The following is a 24,966-nucleotide window of genomic DNA, read 5'->3' on the forward strand; positions in this document are numbered from 1 at the left end:
GTGTGGGCCCTCTACTTTTTTCCTTTTCGGATATTTGCCGCGCGTAGTTTGAGACGTGGGCAAGGCCGAGGCCCATATAACGGAAAACTGTAATTCAAATTCAAACGGGAAATATGAAAGCTAGGCATCAGCTTCGCGACGCCGTAGACTTGTTGTACTCTCGCGGCTGCGCCACCGCTGAGACCTACACGCGGCTCGTGCTCGAATGCGTACGAGCCGACGATGTTTCTCAAGCAAAGAGACTGCAATCTCACATGGACCTTCACTTGTTCAAGCCCACCAAGACTTTCCTCCATAATAGGATCCTCCAGCTCTATGCAAAATCCGGGAACCTTGGTGACGCTCGAGACCTGTTTGACAAAATGCCCAAGAAAGACATTTACTCATGGAACGCCATGCTTTCTGCTTATGCAAAATCTGGGTCTGTTGAGGAGTTGGGGGCAATCTTCGATCAGATGCCTTCTCGAGATTTGGTCTCCTATAATACCGTGATTGCTGGTGCGACGGCAAATGGGTGTTGGGGCAAGGCGTTTGAGGTTTTTGTTAAAATGCAAGAGGAAGGGTTTGAGCCGTCAGAGCATACATTTGTGAGCGTGTTAAAAGCGTGCACCAGGTTGCTGGGTTTTAGGCTTGGGAAGCAAATTCATGGCAGAGTAGTTGTAGGTAATTTGGAAGGGAATGTTTTTCTTTGGAATGCGTTGATTGATATGTATGCCAAATGTGGTGACATTGATCGGGCTCGTTGGTTGTTTGACTGGTTGGTTGGCAAGAATGCGGTGTCTTGGAACTTGATAATTTCCGGCTACTTGAAAAATGGGCAACCTGAGAAATGCATTGATTTGTTTCATGAAATGCAATCGTCAGGGTTGAAGCCTGACCAGGTTACGGTGTCAAATATTCTCCATGCTTACTTTCAGAGCGGCAATATAGTCGAAGCAAGGAAGGTATTTGATGAGATTAGGGAGAAGGATAAGATTTGTTGGACAACAATGATAGTTGGTTATGCACAGAATGGCAGAGAAGAGGATGCTCTGATATTGTTTGGTGAGATGCTGTTGGAAAATGTCAGACCTGATAGTTTTACCATCTCGAGCGTAGTTAGTTCGTGCGCCAAATTATCATCTTTGCATTATGGCCAGGTTGTTCATGGAAAAGCAATTCATATGGGAGTTGCTGATCAATTGCTCGTGTCTAGCGCTCTTGTTGATATGTATTGCAAATGTGGAGTTACTGCAGATGCTTGGGTGGTTTTCACACTAATGCCATTTCGGAATGTGGTTTCTTGGAACGCGATGATTACAGGTTATGCACAAAATGGGAAAGATCTAGAGGCCTTGGCCCTCTATGAGAACATGTTACAAGAAAACATAGTTCCAAATAATGTTACTTTCATAGGTGTTTTATCAGCTTGTGTCCATGCTAATTTGATTGAACGAGGACAGAAGTATTTTGATTCAATTAATGAACGAAGTGGTGTGGAACCCACTATGGATCATTATGCCTGTATGGTCTGTCTCCTTGGTCATTCAGGTTACATAAACTTAGCAGTAGATCTTATCAAAAGTATGCCCCATGAACCAAATAGCTTGATTTGGTCCACTCTTCTATCTGTTTGCGCAATGAAAGGCGATATCGAACACGGGGAGATGGCAGCTAGACATCTCTTTGAATTGGAGCCACTCAGTGCTGGACCTTACATCATGCTTTCCAACATGTATGCTACTTGTGGAAGATGGAAAGATGTGGCATACATGAGGTCTCTCATGAAGGACAGGAATGTTAAGAAGTTTGCTGCTTACAGTTGGATTGAGATTGATAACGAGGTTCACAAATTTGCATCAGAAGATCGAACTCATCCCGAAGCAAAAGAAATATATGAAGAGCTGAACACACTGATTAGGAAACTGCAGGAAACTGGGTTTACTCCTGACACAAAACTGGTTCTTCATGATGTTGGGGAGGAGGAGAAATTTGAGCCCATCTGTTATCACAGTGAGAAACTTGCTCTTGCATTTGGTTTAACCAAAAAACCTCATGGAAGGATACCAATAAGAATTATAAAGAACATTCGTGTTTGTGGTGATTGCCATGAGTTTATAAAGCTTGTGTCTCAAGCTACTGGACGGCTCATCATCTTAAGAGATTCAAAAAGATTTCATCATTTTATTGATGGGCATTGCTCCTGCAAGAACTGCTGGTAATAAAAAGGCTCTGGCAGAAGGAAAGTAAAGAACTCAATGTGGATCATATGTCCATAACTGGCAGGGATGGATGTTTCTTTCCTGGTAGGCTCTGCACTGAAGCCTAACTAAATAGGGCCAAGATCCAGTTGATCTAATTCTAAGTGCCGTTGAGCCCAATTTAAACAGCACAAAAGGGAGAGTCATCCAAACCGAACCTACAGCCAAGACATTTATTTTGCTTTGGCCCAACGAGGGAGTGAGACTAAGAAATACTTTAAAAAAAATTTAGACAGAAGTTTCTTTAACTTTTGTATTTTAGATTAATGAAGATAGGGCAATCATGATGAGAGACTATCAGACATTTTTCAAAGGGGTCTTTTTTTATGGGACATGGAAACGAAGAATGCCAAGCCCCATTTGCATGTGAGCTCGATTGCTTTAAGTTTAAAATAAAATTCATTTTGTCTTTGCCTTCAATTTCGGTCGAGAATTTCTTAAAATCACATGGATGCTTCATGATCTGATATTCGTAGAGACCAGATTTGGGAAATATTGTTGATGTGATTATTGTTTGATTTAGGCGCATTTTATCAAACAGTTGGTGGGGGAATTAAGAGTTTAGACCACACGTGGGGTTGAGCGTTGAATTGCGTCGAACGTGCGACTGTCGACTGTCGACGCCGCAAATCCTGAGGTCCCTACGCTGCTCCTCACCATAAGGGCACAACACCGCCCCACTTTTTAGTGCCACGTGTGGTTATAGCTAATGTCAAACTTTGAACGCGACCGGTTATACACCCAATAAAGGTCAGCAAGATGTGACGGCATTGATCTGACGGCTCCTGCCACGTAGTTTTCATCGGAATCTGTATGTAGGTCGGCAGACTCCTATTGGTTCATGAAATCTGTATGTATGTGTAGTCGGCAGAATCTTGTACGTAGCTTTGCTTTGGTCTTTTTATCCTTCCTAGACAATAATTTAGAAATCTTGACCAAAAAACTAATTACAATAATTTAGAACAAATAAAAAACAAAAGCTATTGGGTCCATTTATCGCCATGGTAGGTGGGTCAACCCATCACCACCTTTAGAGCCCGGCCCAGAAGAAAAGAGGAAGCAATCTGCCTGCCCCCTCCCCTCCCTTTTCACTTTTCAGTGAAAAAGTTCCACAATTTAGAAGTTTGCTCCGCTCTCTTCGTTTTTCAGTTGGACGATTATCAATTGTTGATGCATATCATTATCATTATATAATTTACGTACGTCAAAAGACAATAATCATATGATATGTTATGATCGCGCGAAAGAAAGAAAAATGATCACTCATTTTGTCACCAAAAACTTTGATTTTTGTTTCTCTCTTCCTTTTGGCACAGAGCTGTAAGTCTCAAATTGAACTTTGGTATCCAAGATGGCTACTGCCACCACCAACCAAGTAGCCTGACCAATGGAACATTTTTGTTACGCTGTCAGCATCATTTTTCCATTAGGAAACAAAGATAGATTTGGTGTGATCTATTTTTTTTGTAGACCTGGCCCTTTGTTTTGTACCATCAATTGATGATAATTAATATAGAAACATTTCCCACATTTTTTATTCCTCCACCAGACATAACATATTGCCTTTCTATTCAACCAATATACGTATCATATTTATACATTTTATAAATAAATAAAAGCAGAGATCTTTCTTTTCCTTTCCTTCATCAGTACGTGTTTTCTCATCATTGCCTAGTTATTCAGTAAGGACAGCAAAAAGTAGACAAAGGGCGGTGCTTTGCATCTTTCATTATTATGTCTCACTTTCTACTATTATGTACCTTCGTCATGGTCTTCGTCCTCATTATTATTGTTCCAATTACAGACATAAGAAATTCTCCGATGCACTCAAAGGTGGAATTTGGAATTTTTTGACGGGTTGACTAGCTAAGTGTTTTAGTTTAAAATCTAATGCTATTTTTTTAATTTATAATTTCCTATATATTTTTTAGGAATAAAAGTATATATTAAATTATATAAATGATATCTTCATATAAATAGTAGGAAAACCGCCAAAAAAAAACACAAAACAAGGTCCCTAACCACAAGTAAAACCGCAAGTTGATGGGTTATATAGGTTTAATTTTATTCTTCTTCAAAATCCTTACACGAGCTACAATAGGTTTTTAATAATTTCTTCAAAAAGCTGCTTGGGCTACAGCTCAGCGTAGCCTTGTATGTAGTTCCGCCCACGAATGCATGATGTGACATAGACGTCGGATCGATAACTCATGATTTAGTAGCGAATGCTCTCTCACATTCCTACATTGGTCCCACATTTTTTTCGATTTCTACTAACAATATTATCAAGTTTTGTGACGAGGAATCAAATAATACAAAAAATGATAAGATTTTCAGCAAGTAATTATGCCCTCAAGTAAAACGTGTTACGTAGGTGTATAGCATATGTGGCTAAAAATGGGCACACATATTCATCCACCAAAGCCCATAAGTAATAATACCATTTGTAGGCCCAATACCCCACTCAATAAATCATTTTATCAGTCCCAAATTTAGACCCGATTTGCTTTTGAGTACCTCAATTTCTAAAATGGTTCATGTGGTTCTTTAACTTCAGTTTCGTTTGGACAACTAGACCCACCGTTACTTCTATCAATTTTTTTGTTTTAATATATAAATATCATTTTGCCCCTGCATTTAACAAAAAAAGTTAACAAAATTTACGGCTGGATCATTTGTCCTAACGAAAGTGAAGTTAAAGGACCACGGAAACCATTTTGAAAATCGAGGTACTCAAATGCAAATCGAGTCTAAGTTCAGGGACTAATAAAATGAATATCCAATAAAAAAAAGACAGAGAAAAAGATTGGATTTGGTGCATCCCAAAAGGCCAAAAGGCCAAAAATCCATACGAATCCGAAAAGCTGCTCCTATTCATGTTTCCTTGTCAATTTGTCACTGCCTTTGGTCTGGCCCTCCTCGCTCAGCTCAGCTCAAAGAAGCCATACTTTCGGTAATTATTTTCTGACAGCTACTATCTTTAACGACAAAGCTGTAAAAAAAAATAATTCAAACAAACTAAAGGATGAAGTGGGACCCGTTAGTGCATCCATGGACCATTTTCCTCCCATTAACTCTTGCATAGGAGCCGCCCGGGCCACCAGCGGAAGGAAATTGCTAACGCGATGATAATAAGTGGTTAAAAGTATTTATCCTCACGCTCAAGATATTAAGTTTGATTTTCTCCCTGTATCTAAGATTTTATGTACAATTCTCGCCTCCTCCAATATCATTTATATTGGAAAATAAAAGAAGTTTTATGAAATATCAACCGTATAGTATCGTATCGTCTACTCATATAATAACAAAAACCACGTGACAGTGCAATACGCAACAGACAGAACAGTACTTCACTCTTATTGCCCAAGAGTCAAGACAGTCTCGCTTTCAGGCTCAGGCGGCCATGAGGCGAGGTGGGAAATCAGAACTGAAAAGTCTTGTGAAATGTTAAGGCAGGGATGGAGCTTTGACTGGTCCAAATGACAAACTGAGATATGCACGTTCACTCGTTCAGGGACTTGGGAATGCCGACAGTCGTTGTTAACTGGTCAGTTTGTGACTACTTTATCTGCATGTATTAATTTGCACCACCATCAACGGATTGGCATGGCAGTGTCATGCCCACCACAGGACCACCACCACCACCGTCCACCCAACATGGCTCCAATGCCGACGGTGCATAACACAAAGAAAGAATGCGTCTAAAGTCTACTTATAATACCTCTTCCACATGTACATTTTTTTTAGGTGTCAAACACATATATACTAATACGTGGTCAATGAAATATACCCTGTGATGTTACGGGTACACACGAAAATTCTCCCATGCGATCCATTTAAAATTTGATGCAGCTACTAATAAGTTTCAAGCCATGTACATGTAATCTCGCATAGATACTGAATACTGATTCTAATTAAGAAGCCAAGACCACCATATCTGTTTGCTTAAAATTTCTTAAGTGTAGTTTACATGTCTTGGGTTTCTCAGTTGTAATGCTCGGTAATGATGATTAGTTGGGTCGGTTGTACTTCTTTGTCGATATGATTATCTGACTTTTATGTATGTATATGTTGACATGTCGTATACGGGCCTTGCATTGATGTCAATTGTCATCATTTGCTTGCACAAACACAGCCCATGGTTGACACTGGTAAAGATGCTGCACTACTTCTAAATTCCCATTCAAAACCAAATTTCTAAATGCACCCTCTCCTCCTCCTGAGAAATATTTACATGTCACGGGGTGTATATATCATTCTCTTCTTTGCGTAGCACTGTTGATCATACTTGATCACTCAAGAGTGCTACAGGGCAGTGTTTCTCCTCCTCCATCCTCCATCCTCACGTCATGTTGAGAATACTTCATGTAAGAGATCAAAATCAAAAGTTTAAAAGATTTTGGCTAGTTTTTAGTTGAATGCTCACGTTTCAAGTCCACTGTTTGTTTGTAGATTAACTTTGACAAATAGAAAGATGGATGTGAAAGTCAAATGAACCCACAAAGACAGCTGTTATCATCCTATTGTAGTTACCATTTTGGGGTTAATTTTACAGTAAAAACTTATTAGAAGCTAATGATCAAGCTAACTTGGAAACAGGATTTAGATGTTTCAGTCCATATTGAGGTGGGCCAAAGGTTCGAAACGACAACACATTGAGAAGGAAGAAGTGCCCAAGTGCAGCATCGATCATGGGGCCAAATAGACATAGTTAATTAGTTTAGTATCAAAATATAGGACGTAATCATCAAATTAACAAGCCCATTATCAGATCTTCATCATCATCTGATGATCTGATGAGCTTTTTGTATTTTGTTCCGTTGATTAGAAACTAGAAAGAGAAGAGAAACAAGGATCAAATTCTAACCTTTATATCTTCTTGATTGATCTCATGCACGCGTGTTGCATTTTCCTTCATTTGCTGGTTTAATTCGACTGGAAAGACAGCTAAGTGACAAGCAAGGATCTATGGAAATTAGACAACTAAGCAGAGGTAATTATATCTGATTTTGGATTATTATTGTAAGATGCCACTCAATTATATTCCTCATGCTTTCTTTTTGTTTCTTCTCATTGTCGTGATCACTCATATCATACCATACTAATTTTGACAATGTAACTAATAATATATTATAATCTTGAAAAGGTTGTTCTAAATGATGGCATGCAGCGTAACACATCGTCGGCAAAAGTCTACTGGACACAAATATTGAATCATTAGAGCAAATACCTGATTTCGTTTTACTACAAATAAGGCTTAAGTGCATCAAAATTAGATCTTTATATACAACTAAGTTAACATGCATCTTGTATTGGATGTCGTGAGAGCATATAAAAGTAGAGATATTTAATTATATACTCATTCTTATCACTAAAACTATAAATAAACACTACACCATTTAATTTCTATAAACAAACCCAAAAAATGATAACTTACTCTATTGAATTTAATTTTAATTATTAAATTACTTTGATGCCCTATTGAGTGTTTTGGGTCTTTTTTTATGAGATTTTGGGGTTGGGTTTGTCTTAAGAAATCAATGATAGTTTTGTAATTTAAGTTAAAAGCATTTTTGTTATGTTGTAAATGAGCTTTGGGTGTGTTTCTAAAGTTCATTTTATTTAGGGTTTTTTTTTTAATAATTTCGGCTCATATATTGGGTATAATCGTTAATCTCCCATAAAAATATCGGGCATTCTACGTAGGTATTTTGTTCTAATATCATGCTAAATACAATCGATTGACAACAGATAAAGCTTTCTTCCTCTAGGTTCTAGCTAGATGTGAGTCAATCTCAGCATAACACGATCAAAGAATGTCACCTTATAACTTGACTTGAGCACAAACACAATTATGCTACATGTTGCGATCCGTCAGCCTCAGGAGAGAGACTTACCTGCACCGGGGATAGGGCTACAGTCCTATCCCCCTCCAATCGCAGCCCGCCACTTGTCCATTTTCTGACAAAATTGGACACGTGGCGGGCTACGATTGGAGGGGGATCCTATCCCCGGTGCAGGCAAGTTTTTTTCCAGCCTCAGACAAGTAGCCAGCATCCATCGCTCTAATTAATAGCTTTAGCTTTATCTGAAGCTTAGTGGAGAGTTGCACATCAACCATAAGACTTAATTGCGGGATGACACGTGTCAGATAATGGAACTTCTAAAATCTTTTCATAAGAGAATTAAAATAAGCTAATTATTAAAAAGTAGCTTTTCCAAAGACATGGTACTTGGTTTTGTATTGTATCTTGTTTTAATTTTGTAATGGGGAATATTATTATACTAGGTTGTGTGTTGGTTTTAGTCCAAGGGTTTGTTTGGGAGTGCTTTTGGAAATGTTTAATAGTGTTTTCTGACAGCGTTTGACAGAAAAATTTAGAAGTGCTTTATGGGTCATAAAAGCGCTTTTGGAATAAACACCTACTATGTGCTTCTTCAAGAAACACTCCCAAGTGCTTCCTAAATTTTTATAAAAATTCAAGATTTTTATAATAAAAGCGCTTATGCGCAGAAGTACTTCCTAGAGAATCTGTCCCAAACGTTGTGTTTGTGGTGCTTTACTCCAATATTTGGCCTTTTCAGCTTTTGTATTCTTTGTTTATTTCTTTACCATTTTTGGATTTTGAAAAAACTTGGATTGATTAGGACATAAAAAAGAAAAAGACATGCATGGATAAAATTGACAAGCGACCGTGAAGTTAATGTGACATAAACCCTGGGGTCCCCAAAAAATTGGGGACCAATAGAGCTAATTAATTTAATTGTACTCAAGGATCAGGACCTATGAACTACTTAATAATTTAGTTGCAAATTGACGTGCTCGATTCAGTCTACATAATGTAGAAAGCTTTATTTGGTTTGTGGTGCCCCATGATTTTATTTAGGATGCTCTATTATGTGATTTGTTGAGTCGGGGTTAGGCGTGTTGTCCCCTTTGGTTGTAATTCCTCCTTTATGATTGCGATTAATATTGATTTCAATTGACTAATCACGTACCATAAATCATTTAAAAAATATTCAAATAAAGAATAATACAATTTAAATTATTCACGTGCCATAAACCATTTTATGATTGCGATCAATATTGATCCCAGTCGATCAAGTCGGTATGCGATCACATGAATTATGGACCTTCATGGGCGAAAACACTACTCAAAATTTAGTTAGAAAAAACAGGCAGCGATGCCAATATTCCATTAAAACTGGGTGGGAGAGTTATCTCTCTGGAACATTGTTGTCCGACTCCGACATGATATGATAGGCCCCAAAATCCGATTGGTGAATTGCAAATTGGCAATACAAACAAGACTTGACGAAAGGGCATGGGATTGAAAAAGAAAAAGAAAGCATTCAAATATATTTGAAATATATATATATATGTAATATTATGTAGGACAGAATGCGGGGTGCCTTTTCGAAAGATATGGCGCCCAGAATATATGTACCATCAAATCATCCCAACCACCGTCGAACAGGTACATGCATTAGATTCATCACAAACAGCTATACACAATGTAAATCAATGAAAGCCTAATAATATAAACAAATTCGAATTTATATAATATTTATATTTATATGTGGAAATATCTGGATGAGTGAATGTCCATCAATTGTGTTTTTAGTAATTAGTATATGCAGGACTTGTCATGGGTTCGTGATGTATATGGGCCACAGATACGTCTACCTCCTTATTAATTTTGATCACTACTTGTACAAGTACACAATCGATAGTTTACATTACTTTATCTTAACCTAATTTATAGAAATGAGAACTCGAACTTGAGTGTAAGAGTGTGACGATCGGCATTTGCAAATATAATATGTACTTAAAAACAACTATATTTGATCAGTTAGAGGGTCAATATTAATTTGTATTTACAACAAAGTTAATTATTGTGTAGTGACTGCATGTTGAATAATAAATCAAGGGACACATGCATGGTCAAATTTTGAGCGCATACGAAGGTTTCATGGAAGCATGTACCACGGGATCTTATTAATTAATTACCCATCTTTGGTATTGCTAAGTGCTAACCCTGGTTTAATGTGAATCACGATGCACACAAATCTGTGTACGATGATCTTATAATTAATTAATAAATAATAATCAAGAATGATTAGTTGAATGATTTGACTTATAAAGCAAATTAAGTATGTGTTTAAAGGAAACAGTATATTCTATTCACTTCATTAATTACATCGAAGTTAGTGATGAAGTCCCTAATTGGAAGCTACATTAATCTATCTATTTACTGATTGTTAATGTGAACATTATCACCCTCTCCAACTCTGCAACATTCTTTGGGAGATTATAAAAAATGTGTGTAACATGGGAAATTGCAGGTATGAACGAGCACACCAAATGCTTAAGCTGGGTTTTGGGATACCCAACCAATTCCTTAGATAATCAGAGGTCAACTTTCGAATTTAAGTGCACGTTGGACAGATCAATACCCTAATCAATTTGTAATTCTAATGCAGATGGATGCTTCATTTTGTTGAAGCACACTGCAACCACTATTTGCATTGCAATCCTAATAAATCATATGGTTGTCACATATATGCAAGGACGGAACCATAAATTTTTATATGGGTAAAGATCTAAATAAAATTCCATTTATTTTATTATAGGAGAAAACTTGAAGCTAACTGGAGATCTGTTTGTATGACATGCTAATTTTTTACTTGGATGAATTAGGTTAATTTTTGAAAAATGAGGTGTAATGCCTAAAAATTAATATTAAATTTCTTTTTTCCCAAACTTTGCTTTAGGCTAGAGCCCACTCTAGCCATAGTGTATTTCCGTCCTTCTATATATGCCAAAGTACGTACGTTTTCTGTCCCTAGCTAGCTTGATGGTAAGTTTAATTAAACTTCTCGGTATAATAATTGAGATGAATAATGAGATATGTTTTACGACATTCGAATTAAGTTAGGTTAGAAGTTTGATTCTATTGGGATGATAATAATTTGGGGAGGGAGGTCCATGTAAATTTTCCCATCATCACTATGGGATTATACAGTGAAAATTGTACTTATTTTTGTCAGGTTAGAGATAATTGGTCCATTGATGTTGAATTTCTTGGACTCGATCTTATTGCAAGCTAGCCAGATTTAAATAAAAGGACTCCCACTTTCCAGCCACATAAAATAATATTATAAGTACTTGCAAAACAATATTAAAAAAAATAAAAAGTAAAAAATAATAGTTAGAAGACAAAGATGGTAATCAAAGAAGTGGGTCCTTAATTTGCTTTGCTCTCACATCTTCCAGCTAAGCAAATTTCGCAATGGGGTCAGAGATGTTTGACTTCAATTATTTTTAATCATATATTATTATATTGTGTATAGATGGAGGAGCCACGCAGCTAGCAAGCTGCAGTGAAAAACAGATTGCAAGTGGGTTTAGGATTTTCTGTCTGATAATTCAATGGAAAGTTTCCCTTTGTTCACCAAAATCCTCTTCTCCTTTGTCAGTTTTGGAGCTTAAAGCCATGAGGATGCGAACAAAAAGGTTAGCAAGAGCAAAAGCCCTTTTTAAAATAGTACGTGAGCTTTGATTTTCAGCTACTAGGGATGCTTATGTACTGGGGAATTCATGAACATGGCAATTGACAGCTTCCAAACCCTATAGATTATTTGTCAAGTAATTATGGAATAAGCTTGTTCAGATTGGCTTATTTGTTGTGTTGATGTAAAGGATTGTACTTTATATACTGTATATGCAAATGCAATGGAATCAAAGAGCTCATGTCACATATCTGGCTGGACAGCAGGGAACTATTAGGCGATATATTAGGATTTTCTCTTCTTTTTGCTGCATGTGCAACTTTTGTTAAATCAACATATATAATATTAAGTAGGTTTCCCCTCTTTCAATATCGCTTATATCGCTTATATCGCTTATATGAAATAATTAGAAGTATGCAACGTAATAAGGAAAATCTCATAATTAAATGATTTTTTTAATCTTCTTTTTGTCCGTGTCGACAGAACTGGAGCATACAAACTTACTTGGACAATATAGTTTACTATAGTTAGAACTTTGTTCTTACAAGGGTAATTAAGATGAACACCAAGAAACAACCATTTTCAGTCTCAATTAAGGAAGTTGAAAAAAGGACAAAGAAAATCCTAACAACCCTGGGAAACCCTAGTGTTTTGGTCTAAATAGATAATAAATTACCCATCTCTAAATAATAGATGTCAGTGATTCAGAGGCATCTTTGGGAACCAGTTATAGCATAGTGCCTGAAACGCAATTGTCACTGCAATAAGTCCCCTAACTAGATCTTACTACTAAACTAAACATGTCACTGCAATATATAATGCCTCTTTGCCATGAATTAACACTTACAATAAATTCAATGGTTTAGGAAATTACTAGTTACAAGAATGTCTTGGAAATCTAGGAAACTGAACACCCCTTCTCTTCGATTTCAATCAAAGGGGAAGTAGTCATAATCTAAACTCCAAAGCAATTTATTCTTCAAAAAAGTTGAAATATTTGGAACAGAAAGTGACAGAGAGAGAGAGCTTGTGTGTAGAATTGTAGACTCTGGTGGACCGTGGACCATTGACAATTTGGTAATGGAGTGGAGAAAATACTACCCCAATACTACTCACTGCAACCACCAATGGCCTAGTACTAAAAAGATCAAGAAAAAGTATATAGCCCTTAGAAAAAAGAAAAAAAAAGCACACAGGATGAAGAAGAGAGAGAAAGAGAGAGAGCCAAGAAGAGGCAACAGTTGAGTTGATATTAATGTTGCCACAATAAGGCATCAACAAAACACTCTGCAGCTGCTGGTGGCTCAGGCATTAACGTTTGATCATCCCTAATATTATTGATAATACTATTATACCCATACTCCTCCTCAAAATAACTGCTGTGCCACCACGGTGGAGGGTACAACCACCCCTCCACCGAGTCCACAAACACGAACTCGTTCCCTGACTCGGCCGACTCGTAACTCGTCCCCAGACTCGGCAGCTCCACTATCTCACTCAGCTCCTCTGGCGTTCCCACGTCCCCGCTTGTTGTACTACTTGTTGTGGGACCCACCAATGAGGATGACGATGATGATGATGATAATGACGACGGCGAAGACTGTGACAATGCCGGTGATGATGACTGTGACGGTGGGGGAGGTGCGTTTAGCGTGATCTCCATGGAAGCGGCTTTGGCAGCCGCGGTTTGGATGTCCCGGGGCGAGTTCGATTCGGGTCGGGGCAGCGACCCGGCGAGTCCGGGGAAGTTGAGGATCGCCGAGTTGCCTTTGATGCACAAAGCCGCCACGTCGTGGGCACGTGCGGCCATCTCCGGGGTCGAGAAGGTGCCGAGCCAGATCCGATTCTTCTTCCTGGGCTCGCGGATTTCGGATACCCATTTGCCCCAGGTCCGCATTCGGACCCCTCTGTAAACCGGGTGCTTGCTGCTGGTTTCTCGAGCTCGCTTGGCCCGTTTCTGATCCGGGTCGGGTGAGTCGGAGCTTCCGGGTAATGGGTTTTGGGCCGAGTTTGGCAAGGACTGGGAAAACCCAGATGAGGATGGGGAAGGCGAAGAGGGTGGGTTGAAGCTTGACTCGGTCTCCGAGTTAGTCGGGTCAGGCATTGTTGTTGAGTTTGGAGGAGGGGGCCTTGGTGTTGTTTTGGAGCCTAAAAACAACCCAAAGGAAAAAGATTCTAGCTTTGCTTTCTCTCTGTTACTGAAAATAGAAGAGAATGCGTTTGAAGCTTGAAAAAGGAGCAGGCTTTTGTGAGTATGAGACAGTGTGAGAGCAGAGTAGCATATGGCTGAGTCTGTTTGTTGGAGAAGGAGAGAATCAGAGAATAAAAAGAGAGTTGGAGAGTGTGCGTGTTTGTTTCGTGTGAGAGTGGGAAAATGAGAAGAATGGGAAATGAATTGAGTTGAGAAAGAAGACCAAGCGAGGAGAGGGGTTTTAGTAGAGGGAGGAGAGGAGAGAGAGACAGAGAGAGATCATCAAAGGAGCGAGAGGGAAAACGTGGGGGTTCTTTGTTTAAGTGAAAACCTCACAACACTAGATCAAAAAATAAAAAACCCCACAACACTAGGGTTGGTATGCCTTTCCCCTTTTAACCCATCGTTGTCATTAAATCTCCATGACCATCTATTTTATAATAAGCTTCTCGTCTCGAATCTCGATCGAAAAATTTCACTTATACTCAATTTTCTTTAATTTTGATTTCATTTATTGACATAATTGCTTGTTCAAGAAGCCATTTGGGTTCGAATCGAATTAGTAAAATGCTTAAATTATAGGTTTTTAATATAGGATTGGTTAAACTGATACTCGTACCCTAACATCTAAATTAAATAATCAAGCTTGTTAACAAAGGGCATAAGAATTGAATAAAATTGGAAGTAAACCAAACCATGTGCAGTATTATTATGCAGAAAATACACGGTGTGCAGTAGAAACAGAAAGCAATGGGAGTGACAAATTGGAAATGGTACGTACGGCTGTTATATTCTAAGGGCTTAAGGGTCACAAAACACAGCTGGCACACGGCACAGCACAGCACAACCGGCTGGGGACAATTAGGATTTCCATAGTAGGATTGGTTAGGTCTCTCTTCTGTACCACCCCATCTTCACTATGTCAATAAATCTTCCCCTTCCAATTTTCACCCCCTCCTGCTCACTACACCCACCACCAAAGCAATAATATTAATACCACTCTCCACTCTTCTTATTCTTCTTCTTCTTCTTCTTCTTCTTCTTCAACCAACCAAATGCCCAGAGACTTCAAAATACAAAATGTTTTTCTTTTTCTTTGATTCATTAAAACCCAGCATTTACCCCACACCCCACATACATTGCCAAAACCAATCTTAACAGCTAGACTGCTCCACTGCAAGCCCCTTAAGTACTCCTAGTTCTTACTATGTTCTTAGTTGCTTCCCAATCCTGCTACTTCACGTTTATTTATGAGTGCCGATTTTCCCATTTATACTCTATTTTTTTTACTATAACATGTAATTTCCAACAAAGGGAGGGAGTATAAGTGGACAAACGCGTAGTGAAAAAATCAACTCCCTTATTTATATACCGAATCATAGAATATTTTATTTTTAATTTTTGTAAAACGACAAACAAAAAAGAAAAAAGAAAAGGAAAATACATTTTATAGTACACTCTACAGAGGGTTGTACGGTCTCATTGTGTTTTTATAGCCAGATCATCTGTGTCCTTTTTAACTTCGCTTTGCAATGTTTTTTTTAATATTTTGTTTTCATCTTGAGGTGTCAATCCCAGACCAAAGGGGTTACTTAAAATTAGGGTGGGTGGCCAGGACTCATAATTGAGATCATGGGCTTTTATTACTTTTGGTCCCAGCAATGAAAGAGCTGATTTAGATTCCATCAGTTTCCCTAACATAATATAATCTAGTAATTAAAGTAGTTTTCCCCATAAAAATGCAGATTTTCCACTTTTTATATTCTTTTTTCATCCAAGAAAGGACTTGCTGAGAGCATAAAATTATTAATTTAATGACATGCAATTATTATTATTAATTGTAAAAAGAAGAAATGAATCCAATGTAATAAGGACAAAAACTGCCTTTTATTTTATCTGCATTAAGCTTGTGATTGTCCAATTATTTGGCCTGAAATTACAACCAAAAAAATCTGGTCCAGTCCAGCGATGGTGAATTTCATTTTGTGCTATCAGCAACAATGGACCAGTCCTATGAAGCACAATATGGTCTCATGAGCTATCTGTGTAGCTGGTGTGAATTCTGCAAAACAACTTCAGGCAACAACCCTACTGCAACAAACTTTTGATCCATTTAGCTCCTTTTTAGCATAGATTTTTGTTTTATTTGTTTCATTGTAAATCAAACTCGTAGACTAGGTTAAAGGTTCGGTTCCCTTCTATTGTAATCGAACGATAAACTTTCGGAGGATGTTGGTGTAATTAAAATTTATCTATTCATATGCTTGCTTCATGAATTTGCTTTCATGTGTCTACATTCCTCTGAAAAAAGTACAGACATAGACTTTCCAAGGCTTCTTTAAAGAGCCCTTAGGTAAGGCCCCTTTTACAATGTTCTTCATTTCCACATAGCTCCAAAGGAATTGTACCCCATAATTATACAATATGATGAGAATCAAATCACGATTTTAATCTTCAAGGGACCCAAATCAATTATTGATTTCGATGAACAATATCATGAGATCCAAGAAGTTCCAATGCACAAGTTCAAACAGTAAAAAATGTTGAAGAAAAAATTGAATTGAGCTGTCCAAACTTGAAAGCAGGGTGTGGAAAAAATGTTTTAATTTGTTTTCTTCCCCTTTTTGCAATTGGAATGTGCTTATCAATTGGGTCCCCTAGGGTTTGCACCTAGCTTCCATGGCCACACATTTTAATCATCTGCTTTTGATGCATGGTTCAAAAGCCTTAAATAATGTAATGCAATACATACCGTGTCCCATCCACTGCAAAGTGTCCACCAATCAAAATGTTTTCTGCTGTAAAAGCTTAAGGGGGTACAGAATTAATTTGGTTTCCAAGGAAATTTCATTGCTCAAAACGTTTAGATCATGGAATGTATCAAAAACCAAAACATTGTGGGAAAGTGGGTGAGAAAAATTAAGCCCATGTCCTAAGTTTTCTTCTAATAAAATCATCTGGCCAGCCAGCCAGCCAGCTCTATTTTTCTTAGCCAAAAACAATGGAGAATTATGCTATTTATATGTTATAATGTTTCAGCAGTCCGTACAAGTAGGGGACAATATAATTGCTTTTCTTGCACTTTGATATTGATTTTTACCAAGCATTTGGCCCTTTTGATGAAGAATATCTCTTTGACCCTGTTTAGGGCCACTTTTGTATTCAGCTCTTTGTTGGGTTCTGAAATGTGTTTTGGCTGTCAATTTTCTAGCGCAGAAAGTGAAAATTTTGCTCTGGGTTTTTAGGCCTCAAGGGAAAAAAATTAAGAGAGATTCATTATTATACCAAATATAGGAGCTCAAATTATAAAAAAAAATCTATATTAAATGAACTTTAGAAACACACCCACAGTTCATTTACAATATAACAAAAAGACTTTTAACTTCTTTTAAATTACAAAACTGCCATTGATTTCTTAAAACAAACCCAACCCCAAAACCTCATAAAAAAACTCAAAACACTCAATAGGACGAACTATCATTTTTTGGGTTTTTTTTATAGAAATTAAATGGTGTAGAGTTTATTTATAATTTTAGTGCTAAGAATGGGTATATGACTAAATATCTCAAAAATTAATACCCTCATTAATGGCTCAATGGCTTAAGTTTGCTGGAAAGTGTGATGTTTTTAATAGCTGCCGTTTCCTTGGAAGCAGCCTACCTGCATGCCAGAGAGTTATCCATCACTTAATACAAAAGAGAAAGAAGTTTTTATCTACTCTAGTCTCTATTAACTCCATTCATGTATTGCCAGAAAACGGAAATTACAGCTACGAGAGAACAAGGAGGAATGCTAGCTACCTTCTTTCTTGTTCTTTCTCTATTATCTTTCTTTTTTAGTTTGTGCTACGTATATTTTACTCACACATACATAAATCTATGACGTATGAGTGAAATAAACGCGACGTAAACTAGATGCAAAAAGCAAGAGGGGAAAATAACAAACATTTCTCTGAAGTGATTGAGTAGCAAGCCATTTGAAGAGCCCAGAAAAATGGATGTGGATTGAAGTGCACGTTTGAGAAGTAGTTGTGCAATGTGCAGAGCAGGACCCAACATTTGAGCCATTAAATTTATGTGGAGCCAACAGATAATTTCTTGAATTTGACCTTCAAAAATATAAATGCTGTTGCTGTATTCTTCTTCTATCTCATTCACATGCAATCCATGTGTCACCCATGCTTAAAAAAAAGTTATTGGATTCTCTTAGTTTCAGAATTGGCATTTGGCACTGCTCTGCATTTTTATTTTCTCAGGGCAAAGATATACAACTAACGAGGTTTTTTCTACCTTATGGCATGACAACATATCATGGACTTTTAATGTTGCACCTTCATGCATGCATTGTTCGTAAAAAATGCAGAAAAAATTTCAGACAAGTTGTTTGGGTATGGTTCTTTGCTTCTTTATTTTTTCTTCGTATAATATGAGAGAGAAATTAGAGTTCAAATTTTATTGTGAATTTATGGGTAGTTGGCTAGTTGGTTGCTACTTGTATATGCTCCGGGTACACCATGTGGTTGGGACCCTTGAGTCTACAAGAATTTATTGTCTTGGACTTAGCAGGTTGCTTGTTCATGTTCATGGACTCTGCATAATTTTTTTTGTTAATTGGACCTGCCAGATTGTTTTGGGCCTTATGAATTCATTCTTCCATTCGAATGAGATGCTGCAATTGATTGCTTTTGAATATTTTGTTTAACAAACAAAATTAAACAAATGGGAAGAAAACAAATTGTATGCTGGATGGATTAATTTCCTAGCTTTTTCCTTCTTACTTTTAACTTTCCAAGCTCTACAAGCAGAGTTAAAATGGCCTCACACATTTCTGAGGCATCAGCATCACTAGGATTCTTTTTCCTTGTGGAATAAACCATCCAGGCATGGTCAAGCTTCCTGTCTGGTGCGACCACAACCGAACCTGGAACTTGAGCGTCACGGCACATCACCAATCCGTCACTCTTCTCCCCGTACCTGAGTTGTAGATGAAGTGCAGTCACAGCCATTGCAGCAGATAAAGGAATCACTACAGGCAGCTGGCGTCCCTCTTGAACGATTTCATCTGACTCTTCTTGAGTTCCAAAATTTGGTAGGGGAAGCCAGGGAAGTTCGGCATGTGCTATATGTGTCATTGTGGCAAGCACATCAAGGGCTATGCTTGCCTCAGAGTGGAAGGAAACCAGAGGAATTTGCTCATATGGCAGCTTGTGCTTCATGATGAACTCCTTTCGCTTCTCATATGTAAGATCCTCCAGTGCCCGAATGTCACCCTACAATGCAAATATGAATTGAGATGTTTCCAAACACGAATTATAATTCTCCACTTGTTTAGTACATACACAAAGGACTTTCAACAAGCTCAGGCATTGGTGCTATTACCTTAATTAGCTTGCATATTAAAAGTTCCATGATCCTGCGGGTTTCTTTGTCTGCAATCTGGCCTTTGCGAAGAATATCAGAAGCCAAGGGAGTGCCACCATAGGGGCTCTGTATCAGTGCTAAACCAGCAACTTTTTCTTTCAAATCACACCAGTAGATTGACAATGCAGCTGCAGCATCAACGCCGCCCTTGCTGTGCCCCAGCAGCATCACACGCTTACGGGATCCCCAGTAAAGCTCCTCGATGTATTGCTTGAGTTTTGATGCATTGTGCTCAACAGATGCCTTCATCCAAGAAAACATATGAAAGGGGAAGACAAATTTCACAAAACTTAGTCAGCAATGATCACAGAGTAATGACTCATTACCTCACTGTGAATTTTTGCAATATGGCAAGCTAGACCCATCTTCGAAAAGAATTTCTTTGTTCCAACAAAGTATAAGGGGCCGTGATTGCTAAAGAGGCCTGGAAAATCAAAGTTCCCATAACTATAGGTGCCACAACGCTAAATATGGATTGAACAGGGGAGAAGAACAAAGTCCAAAGGGAAAAATAAATTTTCTTTACCCGGAATAAGCAGATAGACAAATGAGCTAGGCAATGTGTGCTCCCCATTCCTGAAGTATATAGCATGACATACAAGCAATAGGAATAAACAAGAATAGACTAAACAGATATGATAACGAAATTGAGCACAGTTCCTTAAAAGGTCCAACCATCTAGTGCAGTGGAGCTATTATATTAGCTTGGTACCTTATTCCTGCAAGCAATTCCAAGAATCTTGCTGTACCATCCTCCACACCAGGCATGCCAGGAGTGCGCAGCAACCATCCAATATCGTCCGCTGAACCTTGCAATGTTTTCTGTACTCGAGATGCCAGGCTGACAAATGCAAAAATGAAGCTCAACTATGAGAACCTAAAAGAATGAAACAAATTCGTAGACTTTATGGAATACGAGTCCATCAGTTTGCATAATTGAAATATACTTCTTTTACCTACAAATTTGAAGATGAGCACATCTAACGTACTTGACAGAACTTCTCCAACAAGAAATTGCCAATCTCCAAGAAAATTGTAAACCGTGTAATGGTAGCATCAACCTACATCAAGATGAAGAAACATCGCCAATCTAACAATGAAGATGACTAGATTGAGATTTGAGAAATGCAAAACAGTTACAGTAAGTCATACTTTCTGATAAACACTTGTAATTAGAAAGGGAAGGAGGTGAAAAAGATTAAATATTACAATTAATCATTCAGTTCACTTAAAAGTAGATGGGCTCATGATGTTTTCTCATGAAAACTAGATTAATTGCCTGACCTCAGTTTTTTAATGCGTACTCAAGTCTTCAAAGATTGATATTGCAGAAAGATAATAGCACAAAACGTATTACCCTTTAAAAATGAAGGGGAAATCCGTATAATTGAAATTGGTTTCTACAATTTCAGATCTTGTATCTTCCGTAGGCTCTGAGGCTCTTCTTTCACAGGTTTCAGGGTTACAAGGTTTTGAAGATGATGAACAACCTTCAAAAAATGATTTACAAATGCCGTGTCTCAATGATCTTAAATGCTGTCCAGCAGAAATGACCAGCAAATCATCTGAGTATCTATCAGCATCTCTGACCGCAAGATCCTCTGCAAAAACATCATTTCCAAATCCATCCATAACATTATAAGAAGATGCATGAGTGTGCATACATGTAAGAATAGTAGAAAGAACTCACCTATAAATTGAATAAATCGACGACTTATATAACTAGCCAGTGTCCATAGACGGGTGAAAATGTCATTCATCGATGAGTAGAATCCCAGACTATCAAAAAGAAGACTTGTGTTCCACACAGTGTCATTATAGGCCTGATACAAGGACCTATATTAGATCTTCAAGCACAAGGTCTGAATCAAACTGACAAAACTAAAGATGCCAAATTGAAACTTCAAACCCCCATAACCTTATTCCTTATGTGGGATAACATAAAAAAGAAATAAAAAAATTCAATAAGCTAATTATAATTTCTTAGCTAATCTTGATCAAGAATAAGAAAGTTACAATAGAGAAGAGATACAACAAACATACAGAAAAAGTAAAGATAATTTGCAATAATGCACAATCGTAAAGTTGAAAAGTACTCACTGCGAGAGGCATTTCAGATATTTCATTTTCAATATAGACATCACCCATTAATTCTTCGAATCCTGAATTATGCAACAAAACTATTAAGGTGATACTGCAAGACAACTTAAAAGGACGAAACTTTGACACAATCAGTACATAACAATAAGAACCCAGATGAGTAAATCAATCATATGATGAGAAAAACACAACAAATCAACCCCATTAATTCTTTCAACACACTGAACTTACGTAACTCATCATCAAAACAAAATGTAATAAAGATATCAGATAGCAACTTACAGTCAAAGAAGGACAATCTGCAGAACCCAGAAACAGCTTGTGGCTCAGCAGAAGCAAAGCCAATTTAATTTGTAAAGGAAAGAAGAGAAGGAACAAAAATCTGCAGACCCCATTTCCAAGGATGTTTAAATTTCATACTTGAAAGCATAAACAAGTGAACTTAATGAATGAGAAGAACACACAAAAGTGCATGTTGGGAATGGAACCAACCGAATGATAAAGAGAGTCATGGGATGAAATGGTGCAATAGATGATCGTTATCCAGTTGCCTTTTTTCAAAGATTTTCAATCTCTGATCTGGCCCCACCCCACCATAGGTCTCTTTAAAGGAAATTGCATGTCACCAGATAGCACTAATTTTGCTATCCTCATCTAATCACCCTCACGTGTGTCGAAACCAGATTAACAGCAGCTAAGGAAGCGAGGACGTAACTGCAAAAATGAAATATACGGCTAATGACCAAAGTTTATATTAGGAAAAACAAAACAACCCTCTTGAATGAAACCATAAAGAAATTCTTTGGCGAAAAGAGAAGGGTAGAAAAACATTTGAGAGAGAAATCTTAAATCTTAAATTTTCTTTGAATGACACCATACTGTGAAAACCAGATTATGAGCCTTGAAAGCAGTGACTGTGTGGGGGTAACATTGGAGGCAAGAAGTAGACGTGGTGCATTTCTGGTGTGTGCTGAAAACAAAACAGTCAGAGAGTGAAGGGTATGGGGCCCACAAAGTAGAGACGTCGACGTCTCAATTATAACTCAATCAAGTGGATAGCTCGGAAGAAACACGCGGCGTGTTGGGAATGAACTCATGAGGCTGGCTTGGAAAAATCTCATTCGGTTGCTGGAGATCCAAGTCTACTCTCAGCTGTGTATGAACAAAACCAAGTCATTTGGTTTAACTCCAGAAAGTGGCCAGTTTGGTCATGTTTCAGGTGCAACAGTACCTTTTAATTTTGGCTTGGTGATAGCTTTTACATGTATACTTCTCTATCCCTCCACAGTATTTACTGACCATTTAGTCATCTCACAACATTTGGGTCTTTTTAGTTTTCTTTATTCTTCTTCTTGTGGAAAATATGTGTCCTCGTCTATGAGAAAAATTGTACTCCCGTTCCATAGGCCGTGGTCATTGATTGACCACTCCTCATTGAGCATGTTGCCCTCAAACGCGAAGTAATACCTTTGTTGCACAGTACTGAATCCTTTTTTCATAGGATTCCAAACAACCAAAATTAGAAAATCCTCCAATACAAGGCTTACAATATTACTATTGTTTGGTTTTTGACTGAAAAACTAATATTTTTAATAGAATGTAAAAGGTGAAGTAGCATTGGGTGTTGTGAAAATCCATTGCATTCTAATGAGACAGATGCAGTAACATTTATGTTGGGAAAACTAATTGAAACAGATAGTTGGGAAGGTTTTTCATCCAATATTTTAGTTTCATGAGAAAAGTATTTTTCTTATGCTTAAGTTCACGAGAAAAAGGTTAATATGACATAAAATATTCCTCCTTTTTGGTATTGTTAGGTAACTCAATCCTTGTGTAATGGAACAACATGCGCGAGCTAAAATAAAGAAGGAAAGAAAAAAGCCATGAATGTATCATGCATAAGCTTTGTCGAGATATTAAGCTTATACTTTGTTGGAATACAGGCTTCTCACCTTTCCTTGCTTTGCCCCAGCAGCATCACACGCTTACCGGATCCCCAGTAAAGCTCCTCAATGTATTGCTTGAGTTCCCGTGCATTGTGCTCAACAGATGCCTTCATACAAGAAAACATATGAAAAGGGAAGACAAATTTCACAAAACTCAGTCAGCAATGATCGCAGAGTAATGACTCATTACGTCACTCTGAATTTTTGCAATATGGCAAGCTAGACCCATCTTCGAAAAGAATTTCTTTGTTCCAACAAAGTATACGGGGCCGTGATTGCTATAGAGGCCTGGAAAATCAAAGTTCCCATAACTATAGGTGCCACAACGCTAAATATCGATTGAACATGCGAGAAGAACAAAGTCCAAAGAGAAAAATAAATTTTCTTCACCCGGAATAAGCAAATAGACAAATGAGCTAGGCAATGTGTGCTCACCATTCCTGAAGTATATAGCATGACATACAAGCAATAGGAATATACAAGAATAGACTAAACAGATATGATAACAAAATTGAACACAGTTCCTTAACAGGTCCAACCATCTAGTGCAGTGGAGCTATTATGTTAGCTCGGTACCTTATTCTTGCAAGCAATTCCAAGAATCTTGCTGTACCATCCTCCACACCAGGCATGCCAGGAGCACGCGGCAACCATCCAATATCGTCAGATGAACCTTGCAGTGCATAAGTTTGAAAAAAAGAAAAAAAGAAAAGAACCCGACCCGCCCTGCAGTGCATAAGTTTGAAAAATCGCTAGGCAGTAGGCTTAAAGAACAAAAGAAAAGAACCAGACCCACCCTGGCACCCAGACCCTAAACCCTAAAGAACCAGACCCACCCTGGCACCCAGACCCGCCTAGCACCGCCTAGACCCGCCTAGCGCCGCCTAGACCCGCCTAGACCCGCCTAGAACCTCCTAGCCCCGCCTAGACCCGCCTAGCGCCGCCTAGCAATTTCAGTTACATTGGCAGGCATTCTAGTCTAGTTTATGAATCAAAGCCTTACCAGAGTGACTGAGAAACACTAACATTCTGGAGGCATTAGCAACAAGAAATGCTATTCTTGTTTGGTTCCCGAGAAATAAAAGATCACGACTGACCTGAGTACTGGAAAATACAAAACTTGAGGCTGAATTTCCTTTGAAGCCAAACAGAAAAACTCAAAACTGAGCAGTTCAAGCTTTTTGCGAACAACAGTATGTATGAGTATGACCCAAAAAAGGAAATAAGAAACCATTTGCAAAGAACACGGCTTTTCTTTGTTTTTGGGAAGTAAAAACACGGCTTTCCAAGTTGGGTTTGGTTCCCTTGAAAGTCTGTTTAAAGAAGGAAGAGCGCTTCATCACTTTTCAGTCTCATCCAATTATTGATTAAAATATTTTTCCTTAAATAAAATATCAATTTTTCGTCACACTGCTCAGAGACCGCCATTATCGATTGGGACAGGCATTCAATATTTTTTTTTTTTTCGCTGACGTTCATTGGTTTTTGCTGTCACTTTGTCTTCACTCTGCAAAGCCATCTGGCAGGCTTACTTACTGTTTCATTCTCTTATTATT

The 24,966-nt window shown here is 37.9% G+C and overlaps 2 protein-coding genes and 1 pseudogene across 5 annotated transcripts; 1 reads left to right on the forward strand and 2 right to left on the reverse strand.

Annotated features, from left to right (window-relative positions):
* Positions 1–38: 38 nt before the first annotated feature.
* Positions 39–2,649, forward strand: LOC110751003 (pentatricopeptide repeat-containing protein At5g04780, mitochondrial pseudogene; annotated as a pseudogene).
* A 9,929-nt stretch (positions 2,650–12,578) lies between these two features.
* Positions 12,579–14,274, reverse strand: LOC110751089 (dehydration-responsive element-binding protein 3). The gene has a single exon (XM_021951513.2). It carries the CDS (start codon positions 13,855–13,857, stop codon positions 13,006–13,008), a length of 852 nt encoding a protein of 283 aa, XP_021807205.1. The 5' UTR covers positions 13,858–14,274; the 3' UTR covers positions 12,579–13,005.
* Positions 14,275–18,666: 4,392 nt separating this feature from the next.
* On the reverse strand, positions 18,667–23,624 carry LOC110750994 (uncharacterized). Of its 4 annotated transcripts, none has more exons than XM_088244418.1 (11): positions 23,417–23,624; positions 21,957–22,178; positions 21,747–21,846; positions 21,055–21,187; positions 20,722–20,965; positions 20,321–20,425; positions 20,077–20,205; positions 19,891–19,940; positions 19,691–19,788; positions 19,323–19,607; positions 18,667–19,213 (listed from the first exon to the last, which is right to left on the reverse strand). In XM_088244418.1, exons 2-11 carry the CDS (start codon positions 21,974–21,976, stop codon positions 18,695–18,697), a joined length of 1,683 nt encoding a protein of 560 aa, XP_088100544.1. In that variant the 5' UTR covers positions 21,977–22,178; positions 23,417–23,624; the 3' UTR covers positions 18,667–18,694. The 4 variants fall into 4 exon arrangements, with proteins under 4 accessions (XP_088100544.1, XP_088100545.1, XP_021807103.2 ...); XM_088244419.1 differs by lacking the exon at positions 23,417–23,624 and adding an exon at positions 22,344–22,492; XM_021951411.2 differs by lacking the exon at positions 23,417–23,624 and adding an exon at positions 21,465–21,526 and having other exon boundaries at positions 21,957–22,402.
* Between the last annotated feature and the right edge of the window lie 1,342 nt (positions 23,625–24,966).

The sequence above is a fragment of the Prunus avium genome, chromosome 7, assembly GCF_965620075.1.
Source record: "Prunus avium chromosome 7, drPruAviu1.hap1.1, whole genome shotgun sequence".
Lineage (NCBI taxonomy): Eukaryota > Viridiplantae > Streptophyta > Magnoliopsida > Rosales > Rosaceae > Prunus > Prunus avium.

Excerpts from the sequence above, each read along its gene's own strand:
- LOC110751089 (XM_021951513.2), bottom strand. The coding sequence starts at position 13,857 with ATGCCTGACCCGACTAACTCGGAGACCGAGTCAAGCTTCAACCCACCC.
- LOC110750994 (XM_088244418.1), bottom strand. The coding sequence starts at position 21,976 with ATGACTCTCTTTATCATTCG. Across the intron at positions 20,426-20,721 it reads TTCCCCTTCATTTTTAAAGG|GTTGATGCTACCATTACACG; the intron begins GTAATACGTTTT and ends ATCTTGATGTAG. Across the intron at positions 20,206-20,320 it reads GCTCATCTTCAAATTTGTAG|CCTGGCATCTCGAGTACAGA; the intron begins GTAAAAGAAGTA and ends TGCATTTGTCAG.